General features: G+C 37.3%; 1 protein-coding gene across 1 annotated transcript in view; it reads right to left on the bottom strand.

Annotated features, from left to right (window-relative positions):
* HEATR5B (HEAT repeat containing 5B) overlaps window positions 1-22,756 on the bottom strand; it is a gene marked incomplete at its 3' end in the record, with an annotated part of 90,738 nt that overhangs the window by 922 nt on the left and 67,060 nt on the right. Inside the window, exons 26-34 of the mRNA XM_079721084.1 lie at window positions 21,998-22,177; window positions 16,373-16,610; window positions 15,013-15,267; window positions 13,865-13,992; window positions 11,076-11,220; window positions 10,320-10,586; window positions 8,331-8,555; window positions 3,826-3,977; window positions 2,438-2,651 (exon numbers count right to left, since the gene is read on the bottom strand). Coding sequence (XP_079577210.1) covers window positions 2,438-2,651; window positions 3,826-3,977; window positions 8,331-8,555; window positions 10,320-10,586; window positions 11,076-11,220; window positions 13,865-13,992; window positions 15,013-15,267; window positions 16,373-16,610; window positions 21,998-22,177 — 1,804 coding nt within the window. The remainder of the gene's footprint in view (window positions 1-2,437; window positions 2,652-3,825; window positions 3,978-8,330; window positions 8,556-10,319; window positions 10,587-11,075; window positions 11,221-13,864; window positions 13,993-15,012; window positions 15,268-16,372; window positions 16,611-21,997; window positions 22,178-22,756) is intronic.

Below are 22,756 nucleotides of genomic sequence, written 5' to 3'. Positions count from 1 at the left end.
ACAGAAACCTGAAGCATTCATTAGGAGGATACCATCAAAGGAATGAGTGAATGTATGTATACATTAATGTGATGGCAACCATCTCCCTTCGGTTTTTGCATGGCACTTAGACTCAGATTTGGTTTTAATTTTTAAAAAATGACAATTGCTTATTCTACCTCTTAGAAGTCTTGCTATAGTACAAAACATCTGTTATCTGAGTGAAGCAGTCCCTTAAAAAATGAAGAAATCGTGATGGTGCTTATTGTTGATGTAATTTACTAATACTAAATACTAGAAATTGGTTGGAGAATTGAAGCTACACTGCTTTGGTTATTTCATACCTTAAATTAACTGACTCTTAAGTGGAAAATTAAAGGGTTATTTATTTAATGAACCTTACTGAAGTCTAATTAACTATTAAACTATATTTAATTTCATGAATAATATATAAATATATTCTGCTGTTAAAAGAATTCAAACAATAGAGAATTATTTGAAAAAGTATAAGACTCTCTTCCCTACCTAAATTAGGGCACCTGTTCAGGAACTGATCCCAAGAGTCAACTCAACTCAAACATATTTAAATACTGACTATGCAAAAGTCAATAAGCTCAGTGTTAAGATTACAAAATGAATAAGATTTAGTCCCCATGCTTATGGAGTTTACAGTGAGTAAAATAAAAATAAAGATAAAATTATGCTGAGTTACCAAACACGGGCCATGATGTCAGTCATAACATTTCTACCCAAATAATCTGTTAATATCTAGTTTCAACTAAACTTATCAACTCCTCCCAAACAGCTCTTCTTCCTGACCTTTCCAGTTTTAACATTGCTTCCATGCTTCTTCCAGGTAACACAGTAATATTTGGCTCTTCTCTTTCTCTTGTCCCCCTAACCAGTTACTTGTCAAGTCAGAGCAACTTTTTTTTTTCATAATTGCTTCTGTATTCTTCTCTTCCACTGTAATAGTTCTGGATTACTATTTTATACGTAAGCTATCAGCAATAGCTTTTAAAAGATCTCCACTACCTTTCCAATTTTGTGTGAAATTCTTTCAAGAGAAGAGGAACAATTTTATGATAGAAAAAACTGATGTAATTTTTACCTGGAGAGTAATCTAGCAATATATATTAAAAGCTTTAGAATGTGCATTCCCTTTGGCCCAGTAATTTCACTTAAAAAAATTTACCTGATAGAAATAAGTTAAAAATGTGTGCAAAGATACCTGTACAAGAATACTCATCTCAGACTTCCCTGGTGGCGCAGTGGTTAAGAATCTGCCTGCCAATGCAGGGGACATGGGTTCGATCCCTGGTCCGGGAAGATCCCACATGCCACTGAGCAACTAAGCCCGTGAGCCACAACTACTGAGCCCGCGGTGCCACAACTACTGAAGCCCGTGCGCCTAGAGCTCGTGCTCTGCAACAACAGAAGCCACCACAATAAGAAGCCCGCGTACCACAATGAAGAGCAGCCCCTGCTAGCCGCAACTAGAGAAAGCCCGTGCTCAGCAATGAAGACACAACACAGCCAAAAATAAATAAAATAAAATAAATTTATATAAAAAAAATACTTATCTCAGTTATTTATGATCTTGAAAAACTGGAAACAGCTTAACATTCAATCATAAGGTAGTAGTTTAAAAAATACCGTCTTTCTGTAATAATTAAGTCATATTTTTTAAGATAAATTTTAGATTGTGATGAAATTAAGATTTAGCAGGGAATAAAGAGGAGTAAGTGTTAAGCTGCATAAGTCTCTGGTTAAATGGATGTATGTGGTAGTTCTTCATTAAATTAAAAAACAATAATTTAAAAATTTCAAATTTTGAGGTTTTTTTTTTGTGTGTGTGTGGTACGCGGGATTCTCACTGCTGCGGCCTCTCCTGTTGCAGAGCACAGGCTCTGGACGCACAGGCTCAGCGGCCAGCCACGGCTCACGGGCCCAGCCGCTCCGCGGCATGTGGGATCTTCCCGGACCGGGGCACGAACCCGTGTCCCCTGCATCGGCAGGCAGACTCTTAACCACTGTGCCACCAGGGAAGCCCTTGAAGTATTTTAATAATGATGTTTGGCATCATTAATGCTAATCTGGTCCTATTTGTCCTATCTGCTAAAAAGCTTTTATACCTCTATTATGAACAACAAAATGTATTATTTAAAAAAATCTATTAGGCAGCCATATTTTCCCTGGTTCTTAAAGAGTACATTCCTAGAAAATAAAACAATCTGTGGGTTCAAATGCCATCGGTAGTTTAACCTCTTGCTCTTAAAAAATAAACATAAATCAACTCAATTTTGTTAGCATCACGCGCAAAAACATTAATCTTTCAGATAGTAACCACCCTTAGTAAACTTACTGTTGCAATGGCCTGTGTCAAATAGCAAAGAAGATTTATATATAATACAAATCTTCATTTTAGACTAGTGGCTTTTTAGAGAAAAATACTTACTGTTATGTTCTTCCCCAAGAGCAACCAATGTTTCAAGAACTTTGATTCCTTCTTGAACAGCTAAGAGTTCTGTATTACTGGCTGGTCTGTTTCTTTCAACAGCTTTTAGCTTTTCAACCACTATAGGAGCTAATGAATGGATGTAGGGGGTTGAAAGGGCACGATTGGAATGCTGAAAGACTGAGAGGAGAAGCTGGTAACATTTGGCTTGAACCTACACAAGAAAATCATTTTATTAATTTACATGTGTGACAGTTCTTATCTGCTCTACCGTCACACTGCATCTTAATATATACTGAAAACAAGCATACTGCAGGATGAAAATAGAAATGTGGGAAGAATTAATGCCATTTCTACTTACAGAAGTGGAGTAATAAAACTTCCAACATGCTAACTAAATAAAACTGAAAAGAAATTAATCCAATAAACATTCCTTATATGTTAACTCCCAAATTACCACTGCCAATATAATTTGTGTATTTCTATAGTGTATAAGAAATCAGAGACCAGGAATACTAATTTGTGTTTTTAATTCTTTCTTTAATTTACAAATCTCCCTCCCACTTTAACCTAATATATTTAGTATGGAAGGCTAATATTTGAATGATGCCAAATAAAGCTATAAAAATATATTACTTAGACACCTCAACTCTATTTGGATTCCCTGGAAATGACTGCTTAAACCAATTTAAGTGTTCCAGGCCTAGAAAATAAGGTCTCAGTGGCTCTACTTTAGATTAGAAAGACTTCATGTTATAAGAAACAAACATACAAAAAAGGAAGGTCCATCAACACATCAACGTACGTGAAAAATATTGAGGGGAAACTGTTTCAGTGCTTTGGTGGAAGAAAAGCTACCAAACATTGCTGGACATAAAAAATGCCTGGGGAATATTTTTAAAATACAGATCTGTGGACCACACTCCTGGAGACTCTGGTTTAGGAAGATAGTGGTAGATGTAACTAAATTGCTTTTTTTCCTGATGTGCAGCAGGTTTGAGAATCAGTAGTTTAGACACTAACACTGTAAAACAATAAAACTTATTTTCTAGAAAACAGAGTTTCCAATAGGCCCATTAAAACATGTTATAATATATATTTATCCTTTAATGGTGTCATTAAGTAAACAGTGAAAAACAGAAGCATGTAAAGTCTCTACCAATATAGGCCAGGGTTGAGCAAATATTTTAGATACTGGGCAATTTCTGTAGATATAAATAAACATATACATGTCTCTCCTAATGCTTAAACCTTTTCCAGTTTTCTGTTGAAAAGTCATATAGCAAATACTTAAGTTTTCATTTGATGTATCACAAATTTTAATGAATCAATCTGAAATTTTCTTGATAAAGTGGAAGGTTTAACACTATGTTTTAAGTGTAACTTACCCATGGGTCACATGAATTTAATGCATTTTTAAATCTGTTCATGCAGCCATTCTGCAGTGACTGGACTCCTATTATTTCACTGCCAGCAGACCACAGGAAGAGTGCAATTGCTGTTAGCATGCTTACTTCATCAGGCACAGGCATAGAATCTTCTGAAATATATGAATAATGAAATATTGACACATATAAAAATGAAAGCAATATGCTGTTTCTAAAATGTTTTGAAATTTAATTCTTCTGAAAAAGAATATATGTATATGTAACACTAAATCACTTTGCTGTACACCTGAAACTAACACAACATTGTAAATCAACTAAACTCCAATATAAAACAAAAATTTTTTAAAATCTAGGGCTTCCCTGGTGGCGCAGTGGTTGAGAGTGCGCCTGCCGATGCAGGGGACACAGGTTCGTGCCCCGGTCTGGGAAGATCCCACATGCCGCGGAGCGGCCAGGCCCGTGAGCCATGGCCGCTGAGCCTGTGCGTCCGGAGCCTGTGCTCTACAACAGGAGAGGCCACAACAGTGAGAGGCCCGCGTACCACAAAAAAAAAAAAAACAAACAAAACTTTCATTCTTGAACAATAACCCTCTCTCTCTGACTTTTTTTTTATATATACAAGTTTGTTTATTTATTTATCTTTGGTTGTGTTGGGTCTTCGTTGCTGCATGCAGGCTTCTCATTGTGATAGCTTCTCTTGTTGCAGAGCACTGGCTCTAGGCGCACGGGCTTCAGTAGTTGTGGCTTGCAGGCTCTAGAGCGCAGGCTCAGTAGTTGTGGCTCACGGGCTCTAGAGCGCAGGCTCAGTAGTTGTGGTGCACGGGCTTAGTTGCTCCACAGCATGTGGGATCTTCCAGGACCAGGGATCGAACCCGTGCCCCCTGCATTGGCAGGCGGATTCTCAACCATTGTGCCACCAGGGAGGCCCTGTATCAATGTTAAATTGCCTCAATTTGATACTTCTTCAGTGGTTATGTAAGAGACTGTTCTTGTTCTTAGGATATCTGTGAAGTATTTAGGAGTAAAGAGTCATGATGCCTTCAATGTATTCTCAAATGGTTCAGCAAAATTAATAATAATAATATCAACAATAATAATATATGGATTATAGAAAAAATAAAACATGCAGAAAATGCTAACAATTGGTGAAATCTAGAAGAGTATGCTGAAGTTCACTATATTATTCTTGTAACATTTTAAAAAGTTTGAATCTATTTCACAATTGAATGTTTTAAAAATGAAAAAAAATATTATAGCAATCTTAAGAGTGATTCAATACATCCATGGAGGTGTGTGTGTGTGTGTGTGTGTGTGTGTGTGTTACACACATACACTGGCACATTTTTTAAAGTGGAAGTCTCAGATTTTATAATAAGAAATATGATTTCCATAAAGGAAATTCTCTATTACAAAACTCTTCTAGTAAAGCAAGAAATTCTGCTTGCCTTGCTTACAAATACTATAAAAGTACACCCATGGCTTTGATCCCTACTTCATACTTACTGTGCCTACTGAGAATTCAGCTCTGGACAGGTTATCTTAGGCAAGTTAATTATCTTATCATATACCTTTAAATTAATCTAACATGAATGAACTAGGATAAAATATCAAAACCTTCTCTTATAATTGACAATTTAAAAAACATGATTATTGATTATGGACACCCCCATGAAAACTGAAACAATATTTATATATATACATATATATATATATACATATATATATATATATATATATTTTTTTTTTTTTTGCAGTACGCGGGCCTCTCACTGTTGTAGCCTCTCCCATTGCAGAGCACAGGCTCTGGACGTGCAGGCCCAGCAGCCATGGCTCACGGGCCTAGCTGCTCCGCGGCATGTGGGATCTTCCCAGACCGGGGCACGAACCCATGTCCCCTGCATCGGCAGGCAGACTCTCAACCATTGTGCCACCAGGGAAGCCCAATATTTATACTTTTAAATGAATTCTTAACTACTTTTTCTTGTTCTATCAATGTACACACATATACATTTACATTCGTATATAATTATGGCATTTAATGTTTCTTTAGTTTGTTAAAAATCTATGCTAAAAAGAAAAATATTAACTCATGATAAAGCTAAGATAGTTTTAGTAACATTAATAAAACTAGTTAAAGTTTTCCCTTCCAAATATTAATACTAAAAAATTTCAGGTGATATAAGTAGTACATGGCTTGTTTAAAATATAACAAGTGTATGGGAAAGAAAATAAAACTTGTAATACTACCATCCAGTGATAATTTAATTTCTAGGTTTTTGATTAATTTCTTCTGGTCTGGGTTAGTTTTTTTATGTATAATTATTTATAAACATGATTTTTAATAGATATAATGGATATATAATTCAAATGAGTATACCATGATATATTTAATATTTTTTCCCACTGCCATATAGTTATATTTATCACTTTTGTATTTTCATTATTATAAAATAGACTGTGATAAATAACCTTGAACACAAGTTTTTGATCAATAAGGTCAGAGTATGAATTCTTAAAGGCTCTGTGTGTATTTTGCAGAATTGATTCCCTGAAAGTTTAAACTGTATTAATTCCCTTCAGCAAAGTATGAAAATGTTCTCCTGGTATCAATTCCACCTGTACATACTCACAATTTTTTAAAATCAGTTTTACAGGTAAAAATTTATATTACTTTGTTTTTGTTTGTATTTCTTTGCTTATATAATAATGTGGCTAACTTTTTTACATACTTGGTGGGCATCTCTATTTCCTTTTTAACAATGCGTGCTCTTTCCTTCTTTCTTAAAAGACTTCTTTGTACATTAATGATATTAACACTGACATAAATATTATTTTCAGTTTTTGATATTTTTTTCAGTTATCTTTTATTTTTTAAATTTTTTTCTTCCAGTTTTATTGAGATACAATTGACACATAGTACTATATAAGTTTAAGGTGCACAGTATAATGATTTGACTTACATACATCATGAAATGACTATCACAAGTTTAGCGAACATCCATCATCTCATATAGATACAAAATTAAAGAAATAGGAAAAAAATCTTTTTCCTTCTGATAAGAATTTTTAGGATTTATCAACCTTTTTTTTTTTGCGGTACACGGGCCTCTCACTGTTGTGGCCTCTCCCGTTGCGGAGCACAGGCTCTGGACGCACAGGCTCAGTGGCCATGGCTCATGGGCCCAGCTGCTCTGCGGCATGTGGGATCTTCCTGGACCGGGGCACAAACCCGTGTCCCCTGCACTGGCAGGCGGACTCTCAACCACTGCGCCACCAGGGAAGCCCTCCACCATTTTTTAATGCCGTTGTTTTTGACAGGTAGATGTTAAATTCTATAGTCCAATACACTGATATTTTCCTCTGTGATATTTACCATTCACTTACACTTACATAGTCCTTTGTCATTCTGACATAAAGGAGTCACCTATATTTTCTTTATTTGCCTATTTTAAAAATTTTACATTATCATTCTAACTTACCTCGTATTTACTTAGAGTCATGATATAAGGGGAGAGACTAACTGGAACTGATATCTGAAATGGCTAATTGACACAAACCATTTGAAGAATAATGAATGTGCCCTTATCATGTATTATATTCTCATGTGGATGAATGTCTGTTTTAAAACAATCTGTTCTGTTTCATTGCCCTATCTGTTCGTTCTTGGGCCCACGCCACAGTTTTAGATAGTGTGGAAATGTTTTAATAGGCAATATGGCAAGTCTTTAATTATTATTCTTTGTTTTCAATCCTTTCACATTTACAACAGAAATAAAATGAAAGAAAAAGTCAAACACAGAAGAAAAATGGACCAAAATGTGAATAAGCATTTCCCCCAAATTAGACACAAACATGAAAAATGCTTATACTCACTAGGAAAATGAGAAATGCCAATTAAAACAGTAAGATAGTACGTTTTACTTATCACATAATGAAATTTAAAAGTCTGAAATACCATGTATTGGTGGGGATCAGGCACTGCTGGTAGAAGTGCAAATTCATACAGCTACTTTGGAGAGCAATTTGGCAATGTCTGATAAAATTAAAATGTGTCATCAATTCCACTTAGAGGGGTATGCCCTAGAAAATCTCATAGCACAAAGCACATAAGGAATTTATAAGGATGTTCACTGAGACAATTTTTTTATAATTGGGAAAAATCAGAAATAGCAAAAATATCCACTGTTAGGGGAATGAATAATAATTGATAAATATAAGTGATGGACAACTATATAGGAGTTCAAAACAATGTATAAGAGTTTTATATGCATACATCCTTTCTTTTTGGGGAAACCTCCCAAAATGTATATAAGTGCTAAGACAAGGGCGTTCAGAGTCAATATCCAGAATGGGGAACTAAAAGTTCACATCTGAAAGATGGGACTAAAATACCTCTCTGAGTTGATTCAGTGTTATATAGCAGTTTTCTGATGAGCTCATTCAATTAGTTATTAGGGAACAGATATCCTAATAAACTTTAAAAAATTTAAAACTGATTAGATTACCTGGTTGAGAATACTCTAGGATGCATGCAAGAGTGCTACGAATTAGAGCTGTCCACTGTTTTTGAGTATCCTCAGTTTTGGCCATTGAAAGTGTCACAATACTTTTGATCCCTTGAAGAGCTGCACTGACCGGTGGAGGAACCTGATTATCTGCAGACTTTATCGCTGTGTCTTTCAATATTCTTGCAATTAAAAACAGAATTGTGGGCAGGACTGTCATACATCCTGAAATAAAAACAAATCAGATTGCCTCGTAATTAATAGTTCCCATATTATAGTTATTTCAATTGTTTATATTTTTATGGTTTAATATTATTTCTTTTCCTTGTATTTATACAAAATTTACTGCATTACTATTACTATAATTCAGTGTTTGAAAAAAAGTCACAAGTTATTTCAAAGGAAATATTTTCTTTCTTTTCCCAGCTTGCCTTGTTTTTTATTACTTCTAGTATTTCACCTATTTAATAATCATGCCCTTCATAATGAAAATAAGGAAGGTAGAAAAACAGAAGGAAAACCTTACCAAATACTTTGAGAAGTACCTGAGAAACTTGGTGAATCATGTAGCAATTCCAAGACAAGTAATCAATCTCATTGTACTAAGTGAGCCTTAGTACTAAGTCAGTCAATATAGTAACCAAGTCAGGAAACAGATAAGAAGACTATACAGGTAAGCCAAAAAGAGATGAAAGAATCCTAGGATTTGTAGCTGAAAGAACTTTAAGATAATCAAATCAACCACCCACTTAATGAAAGACTCCCTTCACCACTCTGACATGCAGCCACTGTAGTCTGTCTACACAACTTCAATGATGGAGAATTCATTGTTTTCATATCTGTAGGCTTGTGTTGAACTGAAATTTACCTTTATATATCCTGATACCATCTCTACCTTCTAGATACAACAGAGGGAAAGTCTACTTTTCCATCCACTAGTTCTTCAGGTGTCTGCAGACAGCTATTATCTTTTTCAGCTATAATTTTTTTAGTTGCTCCTTAAAGTAGGTTGTCACTCTCCTCTGACATTTGTTAGTTTGTCAGTGTTGCTCAAGAGTAGCAACCAGATCAGAAAATAAAGGGTTTAGTAATTCCCCTTTATGTCTATCTGCTAACTTTTTCAGCTATAATTTTTTATTTTATTTTATTTATTTTTTTTTTTTTTTTTGTGGTACGCGGGCCTCTCACTGTTGTGGCCTCTCCCGTTGCGGAGCACAGGCTCCGGATGCGCAGGCTCAGCAGCCATGGCTCACGGGCCCAGCCGCTCCGCGGCATATGGGATCCTCCCAGACCGGGGCACGAACCCGCATCCCCTGCATCGGCAGGCGGACTCTCAACCACTGCGCCACCAGGGAGGCCCACAGCTATAATTTTTTTTAGTTGCTCCTTAAAGTAGGTTGTCACTCTCCTCTGACATTTGTTAGTTTGTCAGTGTTGCTCAAGAGTAGCAACCAGATCAGAAAATGAAGGGTTTAGTAATCCCACTTTATCTCTATCTGCTAACATTCGATGTCTTCCCTCAAACTGTGGTTCTACCTCTTTGCTGAAGTTTGTTTGACATGTATCTGAAAGGGGTATCCTGGGTCTTTGACTTCTTAAATCTTCAGTCTTTTTTTTTTTTTTTTTTTTTGCGGTACACGGGCCTCTCACTATTGTGGCCTCTCCCGTTGCGGAGCACAGGCTCCGGACGCGCAGGCTCAGTGGCCATGGCTCACGGGCCCAGCCGCTCCGCGGCATGTGGGATCTTCCCAGACTGGGGCACGAACCCGTGTCCCCTGCATCGGCAGGCGGACTCTCAACCACTGCACCACCAGGGAAGCCCTTCAGTCTTTTTTTATAGGCTCCTAAAGGTAAACAAACCCTTTAAAAAAAACCCTACTTCTCCTTTAAGATTTAAGAGGAAAATAAATCATAATAGCACTTAAAATCAAAGGCAACCTCATCTCTAATACAGTATAACACATTTCCAAATAGTGATCAATACCGTACCAGCAGGTGAACAAAGGGATGGTAAGTCAGAGAGTATGGTAACTGTGGCTGCCACCAGACGAGCACTTTCTTCTGACAGTCGAGTTTTAGTGGCTACGTGACTTGGAGAGTCCGACATCTTGGTACTGAGATGCGGCATGTGCCGCACTAAAATGAACATCAACAGCTCCATAGTTGCAAACACAAGAGATTTTCCGGGAATAAGACCACCACTGTCACCTCCTTCTCCTAATACAGGACAGGACTCTTTTTCCATATCATCTTCATCTTGGGTAAAAGAAAATTTGGTGAAATTCTCAGCAAACAAAATAAAAAACAGTAGATGAAACAACACAATAAGTATACTTAATAAATTCTTTCAAAAGAATTTACAACTAAATGTTTAACTGATGCCATATGTCTTTCTCAGAATAATTCCTGCCTGACTAGAATTATTTATTTACCTCCCCTTAAAAGTAATGGACAATTCATTTTTTACTTCGAAAATTTTTATTAGGTATTTTTTATTAGGAATGTATTTCATAATAGGAGTAACACATATGTTAGGCTGAAACATGTGAAGTTGACCCTTTTGAAGGTGAAAGATAGCTGAATATGAGCAATTCCACTTGCATCATGCTAATGAAAGCAAAATCAATTGCAAAGCTTCTAAATGTATGGTTAAATTTTTTAATTAACAACTTCCTGGTATTAATATTTTAAAAATTAGAGTACAAATAAACCTACTTCAATGTTAGTGTAATTTCTAGTGCTTACTTAGTGTGTTTCTTTTTTCTTGCAAATAATCCTGAGCAGCTCTTACTATCTGTTGTACAACTCCAGTCACCAGAAGCTGGATGGATGGTGGATTCCAGGTTAGCAGGAGGCGGTGTAAAACACTCAGCAACTCAACACCAATCAGCTGTTATAAATTAATACAGAGAAATTAATTTTAATTTCAAAGGATACATTTATATTATTAAATCTAAGAAAATATACATGTAAAAATAAATAAATTTGGTAGCTGAAATTAATATATTGGACTATGTAGCAAATATTATAACAATCTTGAAAAGGGGTCATATTTTATCCGAACATATTTTCAGTCAAAAATTACTTTATTATGTACTTAAATAATTTTTCCATTTAAAAATGGTCATTCTCCTACTTCTTTTCTCTTTAGGACTAAACAATATTCCTAGCATCCAGTGCCAGTAAAATTTATGATTTCCAACCTAAGTACCCAAGAGTAGTCTACCAGAAATTCTAGGCATTCTGGTAAGTCCCTCTCAGATTCATCTCAGAACTATTACAAACTTCTACCGCTTACTACTCACTTTAAAAAGTCTCTTACAATCTTCCACATCAAACCCATCCAATGAACCCACCTCAAATTTCAGAGGGAGAAAAAAATTTAACTGCAACCGAAGCCACCTTTACCTTTTTCCTTCAGATCAAGTGTCCAGCCCCTGTCCAAGACTGATTAATCTTTCCTCATATGCCTGCTACCCCATCCTGTTTGACTTCCCAAGGATTCTTCAAGGACATCAATCATACCCCGTATGTTGTCAACCTCGCTCTCTAGCTAAGCTCCTCTTCCCCAGGATAAGTACCTGCTCAAGTCCTTCCTATCTAATTTCCTCCCACACCTCAAAAAACCTCTCAGATCCTTCCATCTGCCCCCATGTTCTCTTCTGTCTCTGTCTTGTTTCTTCCTTTCCCAGACCGAATGCTGCCACTTCCTTCACTCTCATTTACTCCTCGATCTTCTATAATCTGGCTTGATCCACCTGAGAAAACGCTATGCCTGAGGTCACCAATAACCTCCATGGGACTCTTTTTCTGTTCTTATTTACTGGGTTCTGTCCCTTTTGAGACTGTTGTCTGTCCTTGAAACTCTCTCATCTTTGATAACTTTTTTTTTTTTTAAACTGGCATCTGGTCTTTATTTAGTCAGTATCAGAGCACCAACAACATGCTAAGTCCTATGCCCCGTGCTGTGGACTTAGTGGTGATTAACTCAGACTTGGATTCTGGATTCTTTTGGTTCTCCTCCTTCCTCTCTAGTAGTCTCCACTGCTGATTTATTCCCCTCATCTCAATCCTGATTTGCTATTTATCCCTAAGGTTCCAGTCTTGGCCCTCTTTCCTTCTTCCTTTATTCAGTTTTCCAAGGCCAGTGGACTCATTATCTCTCTGGAATTATGAAAATGGCCTCATAATTGACCTCCCTCCTCCCTTTTCATGTCTTAAAAATCAACCACTACAAGATTGATGGGGTGATCAAATTTATGTCTGCTGTATTTCTGGAATACACAACCATGTCATTTTATCTACTACATTAACACTCAGTTATTTTGGTTTTAACATAATATGTCACACACCTTCATTCATAGATTAAATTTTATTGGTTTGACCATTTGAAAACAACACTCAAGTTTCTTGCAGTAATATGTAGTTTACCTGAGGCACAGCTTCAGGCTACAAGGCTGGGGTACAAGAAGAGTTCATCAGTAAGTGAAGCTTGTAATTACACAGCACATGCTTTGTTTCGTTTCATTTGGGTTCTTTTTTCGAGCAGCACCATGTGCAAAACTAATTTTGATATAATACAATAATGAGAACTTTGCTCTTTATCTGTTTGTGTTTCATGGAAAATTATCCCAAGTGATACCACTTGGTAGTATGGTGTTCAAAGAAATGGTTATTATTACGAAAATAAAATTCCTAATTAAAAGGAATAACAAATCCAGTGGTAACTTGGTTCTGTAACATGAATAAAATCCTCTAAATATTCCATACATAAATTAGAAAAAGCAATTCATTAAACTTTTTAAATAAGTACTTGAGTCAGCACATAAAAATTTCATTAAATGAGAGATAAAACTTAATCATTTAAAAGTGACATAGTTTATTTAATAGCCTTATGAATCACTTCAGCCCTTTATTAGTAGAATCATTAACTGGGACTGAAGCCATCCTTTATTTATTTAATTTATTTTTTTGTCTGCACTGGGTTTTCATTGCTGCGTGCGGGCTTTCTCTAGTTACTGTGAGCAGGGGCTACGTTTTGTTGCGGCGCGCAGGCTTCTCATTGCGGTGGCTTCTCTTGTTGTGGAGCATGGGCTCTAGGCGTGAAGGCTTCAGTAGTTGTGGCGCATGGGCTCAGTAGTTGTGGCTCACGGGCTCTAGAGTGTAGGCTCAGCAGTTGTGGTGCACGGGCTTAGTTGCTCCGCAGCATGTGGGATCTTCCTGGACCAGGGCTCGAACCCGTGTCCCCTGCATTGACAGGTGGATTCTTAACCACTGCGCCAGCAGGGAAGTCCCTGAAGACATCCTTTAAATTTTTAGTTTTACTTGACTGCTGATGAACTGATCAAAGAAGGTACAGTGACGGTCTCTAGTCTAGCTGTGCCTGGTCATCCAACTTTCAATATAGGGTCTTAGATGAAGCCAAAATCCTGAATGCTTATTATATAATATTTATTTCATATGTGAGAAAATTATCTTAAGATAAATATGATGTATACAAAGCATAAATTATCTATTATAGAAATATACTGTACCTGATCTTCTGCAATATGGATTCGGGCATAAGGAGAATCTAGCAAGGTGTGTAAGGCCTGTAGACAAGCTGTAACATGTTCAACAGGCTCCTCAGGTCTTGGGGAACAAAGGAACTGTATACTCACGCCTGCAATGTACAAAATAAACACACAGGTTTGTTAATATAAAACACTTTGTTGCTTTGACACCATTTTTTCCCCACTTTCACCTACTTATTTTTTTTACAGATTACTTTTAACATATATTAATGCCTTAAAGTGAGTTCAAAATGATTGTCAAAATAAGCAGCCAAACTTAACACAGGTTGTACCTCTGCAAGGAGGCTAATAATCACATTGGAAGGGGATGGGGGAGTTCCAAGGTCATCTTGATTAAGAAGTTAAAGATATTTTAAAATAATACATTAAGAATAAATTTATGAAAATTATAAAATTAATTCTCATTAAATGAGTGACAAATTCTTAAGTGTTAAAAGAGCATCTATAAAGCAATTATAAATAAGAATTATTCAAATTTGCTTTAACTTTACATTTTATTATTTCCTTATGAGGCAATTTGTTAAGTGCCAAGTAAAAAGAAAAGTTGTTGAAAAAAAAATAGTTTGTTTTCCCTTGAAAATTATTCAATATTGGTCTGTGAGTGAACATGAGAGAGAATTTTTAGAGTAGTTTTTTTTTTTTTTTTGCAGTACGCGGGCCTCTCACTGTTGTGGCCTCTCCCGCTGCGGAGCACAGGCTCCAGACGCGCAGGCTCAGCGGCCATGGCTCACGGGCCCAGCCGCTCCGTGGCATGTGGGATCTTCCCGGACTGGGGCGCAAACCCGTGTCCCCTGCATCGGCAGGTGGACTCTCAACCACTGTGCCACCAGGGAAGCCCCTACAATTTATTCTTGTTTGTGTAAAACTGTATACAATCTTCTGGACCTAACGGCTTCTTCAGGTCTTCATTTTCCTTCTAAAGACTCCTGTGTTCATGTAAAAATATTAAATAAATTTGTATGCTTTCCTCCTGTTAATGCGTCTTAGGTCAGTTTTATTCTTAAGCCAGTCACAGATCTTAAGAGGGTAGAAAGAAGTTTTTTTCTCCCCTACAGATACACATTTTCAGAAGTGATACATCTTGAAATACATTAACATGGCTCACCTACCTAAAATCAGATGCATTCTGTCTTTGTTAATTTCTGGCAAAGATTTAGCACTAGGTGTTGCTCCTGATGCTTGGTTTAAATTGATGGGTGTAGAACGTTTTTGTAAACCTGCTACTGCTGCTGCTTCTGCTGACTCTGAACATGTAAATCCTGTGCTATTTAACCAAAGTGCCACTGCATGGAGAATTGGGGCCCAGGAATTCCGATAGTGAAGTCTAGCTGTATCAATAGTCTCAGGAGTATAAAATGCTCCACCTATAAAGCAATCAAAAACGTTACTTCTATTATACTCATTTATGAACAACTACCTTAAAAAATAACCGTTACATACTGTCTTAGTCCATTTGGGCTGGTATAAGAAAATACCACAGACTGGGTGGATTATAAACAACAGAAATTTATTTCTCATAGTTCTGGAGGCTGGAGGTCCGAGATCAGGGTGCCAGCATGGTCTGGTGAGGGCCCTCTTCCTGATTCATAGCCAGTGCCTTCTTGCTGTGCCCTCACAAGGTGGAAGGGGCCAGGGAGCTCTGTGGGTTCTCTTTTACAAGGGGACAACTTCCACTCCTAGGGGCTCCACCCTCATGACCTAAGCACCTCCCAAAGGCCTCACCTCCTAATTCCATCACAATAGGGATTAGGTCTCAACATAAGAATTTTGAGGTGACACAAACATTCAGATCATAGCACACATAAAGGAGCAATTTGGCAAAGAGTTTCTTGTACAGAGTTATCAAAACTAACGTCTTTCCTGCAGCTGCTGACCTGGAGTGCCTGTCACTTCCTCGCTGATGTTAGGGTTTCCAGCCTTTTCGCTGCAAATGCTGATGCCTCTGAATGCCCTCTACCTTTCCCTACCCGTGGTCCTCTTCCTCAGGCTTCCTCTTCACTGTTGCCAGCAACTCTTAAAACCCTCATCACCTTCCCTTTCTCTCATAGCCAGGGAACTCTGTCTCTTCTTTCTTTTTCACTCTTCTGCAAATTCTTCCCCTCCTCCTGCTTTCTCTATCAAACTGAGGACTGCCACATCTGTCCCTGCATACACACACTGACCAACACAGCAATATGCCTCATCATGGTTATGAATAATGACTTGTTATGCCCAGTTAGAGTAACCTAGCTCGTACAGTTATTACTGTAACAGTGAGAACATTTTTGCTTGGGCTAACAAGTTTAATGCCTTTTATGAACTCACAAATTCAGTATGGAGAACATGCTCTAAATGAGAGAATGTCAAGTTTTAAGTTCACAGAAATTTTAAATGTTATTATTACGATTGTTGCTAGTCTCCACCAATTCCATTTTGTTTAATTACTACTTTGAACTCTATTAAAAGCAAAACTCTAAATGCAGTACTTACCATCTGGGGGTAGCTGACTAGCAAATTCAGCTGGTAAAGTTAAAAGCGCATAGTCTTTTAATGCTGCCAACCACAGGCGACTGAGTGTTGGCAGTTCAGGTTGTACGAGTGTTATTAAACTGTCTGGTGGTAGTTCATCTATGGTACTGTAATCATCATCATCATCATCAGTATTTTTAATTGCTCTTTTTGGTTTTGACTCTGCTTCTTTTTTAATATTCATAGCAACCACATATACCTAGAAAGATATTCAGGAAGAGAAAATAACAAGGCATAATATTAAGAAATGACATATTCTAAGTTGTTATTATACAGCTGAATCATCAAAAGTGAGCACAGATACTAGAAGGTAGACAACAATATCTCAATAAGCACTGTAAGTATACTCAGACATTCCCTCATCAAACCCTTCTTAGGTACTTACTCTTGTCTTGCATTTGCTATTGTGCTAGGGCCTGAGGCAACAAAGACAAGTAATACATGGTTTTCACCTTCCATGGACTCACAGACTGATACAATGAAAGGAAAGTGAGAAAACTGCTGAGAGAAAGGGATGTTTTCTTAAATTTGTTTTAAATGACCTATCTTCCCACCTCACTACACGCAGTGACTATGTACACTGCCTGGCACCTAACGAACACTCAGTGGTTTGAGTAATGAATGAATGAATCACAGGAAGCACCAAGGATGGAAGAATCTTAATGGACTATGAAAAGGTGAGACTGGATTCAAAGATAAAAGTTCACCTGTTCACAGGCAAAGATGGAAGGGGGAATTCCAGGCAGAGGGAATATAAAGAGCAAGAGTACAAGAGACAGAAACTAGCAAGGCATGCTGAGGAAACTGCAAGTGGTTGGTATTAGACTGAGCATAGAATATAAGGCACAAGTAGCTGAAGACTGTTGGTAATGGGGAAGCGAAGGAGTCACTGCAGTATTTAAAGGTCAGTTGTATGTATTTTTCCTCAAATTTTAATTTAAAAAATTATACCATAAATAGTTTGAAAAATGAGTTTTTAGAATTACTCATAATTCTAATTTCCAGGTTTTCATATTCCAACTTTCTAAGTTATAATTTTGTTGTACAGAGAATTTTGTATTTAATTTTATCTATTCATATATCATAAGGGTTTCCATATGAATACTAGTCTTCATAACTGTTATTCTTTTTTTTTTTTTTGCGGTACACGGGCCTCTCACCATCGCGGCCTCTTCCTGCTGCGGAGCACAGGCTCCGGATGTGCAGGCCCAGTGGCCACGGCCCACGGGCCCAGCCGCTCCGCGGCATGTGGGATCCTCCCGGACCGGGGCACGAACCCGTGTCCCCTGCATCGGCAGGCAGACTCCCAACCACTACACCACCAGGGAAGCCCCGTCATAACTGTTATTCTTAATGGCTGCAATGGAAGACATTATACATCTAACAATTTTCCTGTAGTTGAACTTATATATTTTTTTCTGATTCTTTTTAGCCTTGGGAATCTTAGAAAGATGAGACATAGTTTTCAAAGACAAAGGTTTTCAGTTCTTCACATTATAAGTAAGGTTCCAACTAAACATTTTTGTAAATTTCTCTCTTTTTCCTATTTTGGATATTTTTCCCTAGGATAAAGTTTGAGAAATGGAATTACTGGATCAGTGATTATAAATACTTCCATGGCTCTGAAGAGATACTGCCAAATGCTTTCTAAAAGGGTTCTGTATTTTACATTGCTACTTGCAATATGAGAATATATTTAGACTCGTTTTTAAAAAAAATTGGGTTTATTTTTCTTATGAGATATTACACACAAAATATAGAAGAATCAGAAGCATAAGTAAAATGAAGAAAATAAAACCAGATACAATCCTACTACTCAGATGTAATACTGTTAACATTCTAGCCATGTTGTATATACATACTCAGTCTTTTAAAAACTATGTTTGCATATAATATTATACTCAATTTTCTATTCACTTAATACCATCATCTTTGGATCAAGAAATACAATTATTCATATATTGCCTTTTTTTTTTAGAATGATAAACAACATCGCAGCAAACATCCTCATAGCAGAATCTTTGTGTATATCCTTGATATTCCTTAGGATAAATTGGTCAACTAATGTGTACGATTTTAGAAAGTGCTTTGATAATACAGTTGACCCTTGAACCAACGTACGTTTGAACTGTGCAGGCCCACTTATACATGGATTTTTTTCAATAGCAAACACTGCAGTACTACATGTCTAATAAACAGCTAAAAATATGGGACTGGAACGTAGGAGAGAAGTATGGCTAGAAAAGTAGAATTAGAAACTCATATACAAGTAAAAGCTACTGGGTATGGGTGTAGATGACGCTACCCACAGAGTATGAAGAGTGAGAAAAGGGACAAGAAAAATGCCAATATTTAAAGAGCAGGCAGGCAAAGAGAAGCCAGCAAGTGATGCTGAGAATGAACAATAAAAGAAAAGAAGAAAACTAAGGGAGTAGTGTCACGGAAGTCAAGAAAAACAAAATTTCCAGAGGAGATAATATCAAATGCTATAGAGAGGCTAAGTAAGACAGAGATTGAAAAGTGTCCAGCGATTTGGAGAATTATATTATTTGTAACTTTAGCGAAATAATTTCAATGGAGGGCTGCGAGTAAACCCAGATTGCAGGGGATTGAGAAGTGAGTGACTAGCTGAGGACGTGAAGATACTGAAACTCGTTCAATGAACAGAGGTGTGAAGAGGAGAGTGAATAGAAGAGGACAAGCAAGTAGAGGGTGATGGTGAGATACAGAAATGGGGGTAAGTGAGATACAGAGGTGGGGGTGACTGAGATACAGAGGTGGGGGTAAGTGAGACACAGAGGCGGGGTAAGTGGGATACAGAGGCGGAGGTAAGTGAGATACAGAAGCGGGGTAAGTGGGATACAGAGGCGGGGTAAGTGAGATACAGAGGCGGGGTAAGTGAGGTACAGAGGCGGGGTAAGTGAGGTACAGAGGCGGGGTAAGTGAGATACAGAGGCGGGGTAAGTGACAGCACTTAGCTTGGAACAGTCCCCTCCTGAGACTTATGTTTACTAACATCTACTCTCATCCTCCAGGTCTCAGCTTAAGTGTCGCTTTCTCCAAGCAGCCTCCTCTGAGCCCTCAGACTATTTTAGGTGCCTCTGCTGTGTGTTTTCCACAGTCTACACTTCTCCTATAACAGTCATTATTTTTGTTGCATATACTCGTTCACTAGTTTGTTTTTCTCAGTAAACGTAGAACATCTGGATTGTGCACCACTGTATTCTCAACTTCTAGCCTGGCACTGAGCCGATGTTTAGTAACACCGTTGAATGAATCAGAGAGTGGGAGGTAAGAGAATGAGAAAAGGTAATCCTATGTTAGAGGAAAACTTTAAAGTAATAATAATTATTATATTAATAACAACAGGTAACATTCACTGTGCACATAAATAAGGTAGTGATTGAACAAAGTCATTATTACCTCATTTACTTCAAAATGTAATTCTGTGAAATGTGCATAATTATTATCCACACTTTAGAGCTGAGGAACGAGGTTTAGAGAAGGAATTAAATAACTCACCCAAGGTCACATGGGTAAAAGGAGTTTTCAACTCACATTCATCTAAAGACTTGAAGATAACAATCTGAGGAGCTGGAAAACTAACATCCTCAATTTTTTGAGTAAAAAGTAGAAGCAAAGATAGATCTTGAGTAGAGAAATCTAGAATATATTGGGCCTTTGAGGAAAAGGACGAAGGAAAGGAAGCTAAGCAAGGAAAAGATTTACTAGACAATATTAGAGGCTGAGGCTTGAAGTGCAAATTATTTAATTATAGAACCAAGTTACCCCCAAATAAGAAAAGCGCCTCAAAAAATGTGCATTAATAATTTAGTTATGTGAGGTTTTGATCTAATTTGTTAAAAGCAATTACTTATCTTCCATTCAGTGCCAGATACAATGCTTGGTCCTTTTACATACCTCACCTTAGAAGAAGATATTACTGCAATTTCCATGTTATAATGAAAAAACTGAGTATCTGAGAGATCAAATCACTTGAACAAAGTCACAAAGATGGTGAATTACAGAGACAGAACTTGTTCTAGGGCCTCTGATTCAACATTTAATGCTTTTTATACTGAACTATGTCAGACTTCTTAGTAGGTGAATTAAGCATGTTAATGCAAGTCAGCAGAGAACCAACTAACTGGCAAATGGTTTTATGATCATCCAACTACATACCTGTCTCTATGTTTGGCAAAGTAATGAATGGGGCTGGAGAATTAAGAACAATTTTGGAAACTATCTTTTTAAAAATAAAAATCATTCAATCATTTAGAATGTAATTTCTACAGACAAGAAAAGTAATAGCAAGTTTTAGTTAAAAATCAGATATGTGAAAATCAACACAGAATTTCTGTGAATTTCAAAGTGAGAAAACAATCACATTATAGTATCTTTCTAACACTACTTTCCACCTAAAACTATGGATTTGCATTAATTTGAAAAAAACTAAAATTTTATCAATAAAAACAAATATTTTATCAATGCAAATATTATTTTACTTCTCTACGCCAAAAGATGGCAGCAGAGTGAAAATAAAGGAACACTCAGGGATACTCTATGAAAACAACTTGATCTAAAAATCAGAGAGAAAAACTAATTTATACAATATCTTATTGCTCTACATTTTCCTTTTTTTTCCCCCTTCTGTGACAGAAATAATCCACAAAAACCCAGAGGTCCTTTATCTAAACTATATCATCTGGATGTTGCATGCCTTGAGCCAGCAATTGTCTGCTGGGTGGTCACAGGCTGCTGATACCATGGAAATAGGTAAGTGAGATACTGGGTTGGCAGAGGAAGGAATAAAGAGCTACTTGAAGTACCTGAGTGCAGACAAATAAGTATTTGAAAACAACTGGCAGAAGAGATTTAGAAAAGTGAATTTAAAACAGTATTATTATTTTTAAAAAGTGGCTATGGGAATAAAAGAGGTAAAAACAGCTATAAAAAAACAAAACAACAACCAAAAAACCCTACAGCCTCAGTATCAATGGGTGGTGGCATGTCTCCTGAAATTTAATCAAATAAGATTCTTGGCATAAATTTTTTTTATTTTATTTATATTTGTAGGTTTTCCCTGCCTAGTTTTTCCATAGTAAGTAAGAAGAGCCCTTCTTCAACACAGATGTTTTTAAAACACTGATTAAAAATATAATTTTCAAAGGTTCAATAAGAGTTCTTTTGAGACATAAATGTATATGCATTTCAGTGAGAAAGAGCAAATAGCAGATTTTTTAAAAAGCACTCTAGGGCTTCCCTGGTGGCACAGTGGTTGAGAGTCCACCTGCCGATACAGGGGACACGGATTCGTGCCCCGGTCCAGGAGGATCCCACATGCCGCGGAGCAGCTGGGCCCGTGAGCCATGGCCGCTGAGCCTGCGCGTCCGGAGCCTGTGCTCCGCAACGGGAGAGGCCACAGCAGTGAGAGGCCCGTGTACCGCCAAAAAAAAAAAAAAAAAAGCACTCTATATCACAGGTCAGTTTTAAACAAAAATCAAACAAAATTTTTTTTACCTACAGGAGTAGGGGAACATTTTCTCATGGATGGAGAAATGGTTAAAAACAATAGGTCATGGTTACCTCTGCCCATGCTTTGAGAACAGCCAGCTTTTCCATGGTTGTGGCACTCTCGCGGTAGAGTTGGCTGGAAGATCCTTTTCCGGCCTGAACTTTGTCCAGTGAAGAAACAAGCAGATTGTGTACTCGACGGAGATCATTGAGATCACTGACAACTCCACTTCCAATCCATGTACTACATACCTAGCCAAAGGAAAAAAAACTTTTATTTTTATAGTAAAAAGTTAACATCAGGGACTTCCCTGGTGGCACAGTGGTTAAGAATCCGCCTGTCAATGCAGGAGACATGGGTTCGAGCCCTGGTCTGGGAAGAACCCACATGCTGCGGAGCAACTAAGCCCATGTACCACAACTACTGATCCTGCGCTCTAGAGCCTGAGAGCCACAACTACTGAGCCCTGTGCCACAACTACTGAAGCCCATGCACCTAGAGCCCATGCTCTGCAACAAAGAGAAGCCACCGCAATGAGAGGCCTGCGCACTGCACAACAAAGAGTAGCCCCCGCTCGCCGCAACTAGAGAAAGCCTGTGCACAGCAACGAAGACCCAACGCAGCCAAAAACATAAAATGTTAGTTAATTTAAAAAAAAAGTTAACATTAAACATATAAAAGAATGGAGTAAATATGATTTTTTTCCTAGGGGGAAGAAACACAAACAAAACCAATGAACAAAACAAAACAAAAAAACCTCAACGCTATGCTTTAATATTATTTTTTTAATAAAATATCAACAGCAAGTATGGAACTTATTGTACTCCTAT

This window comes from Hyperoodon ampullatus (assembly GCF_949752795.1).
Source record: "Hyperoodon ampullatus genome assembly, chromosome: 15".
NCBI lineage: Eukaryota > Metazoa > Chordata > Mammalia > Artiodactyla > Ziphiidae > Hyperoodon > Hyperoodon ampullatus.
This window is presented reverse-complemented; position numbering and strand designations above follow the sequence as displayed.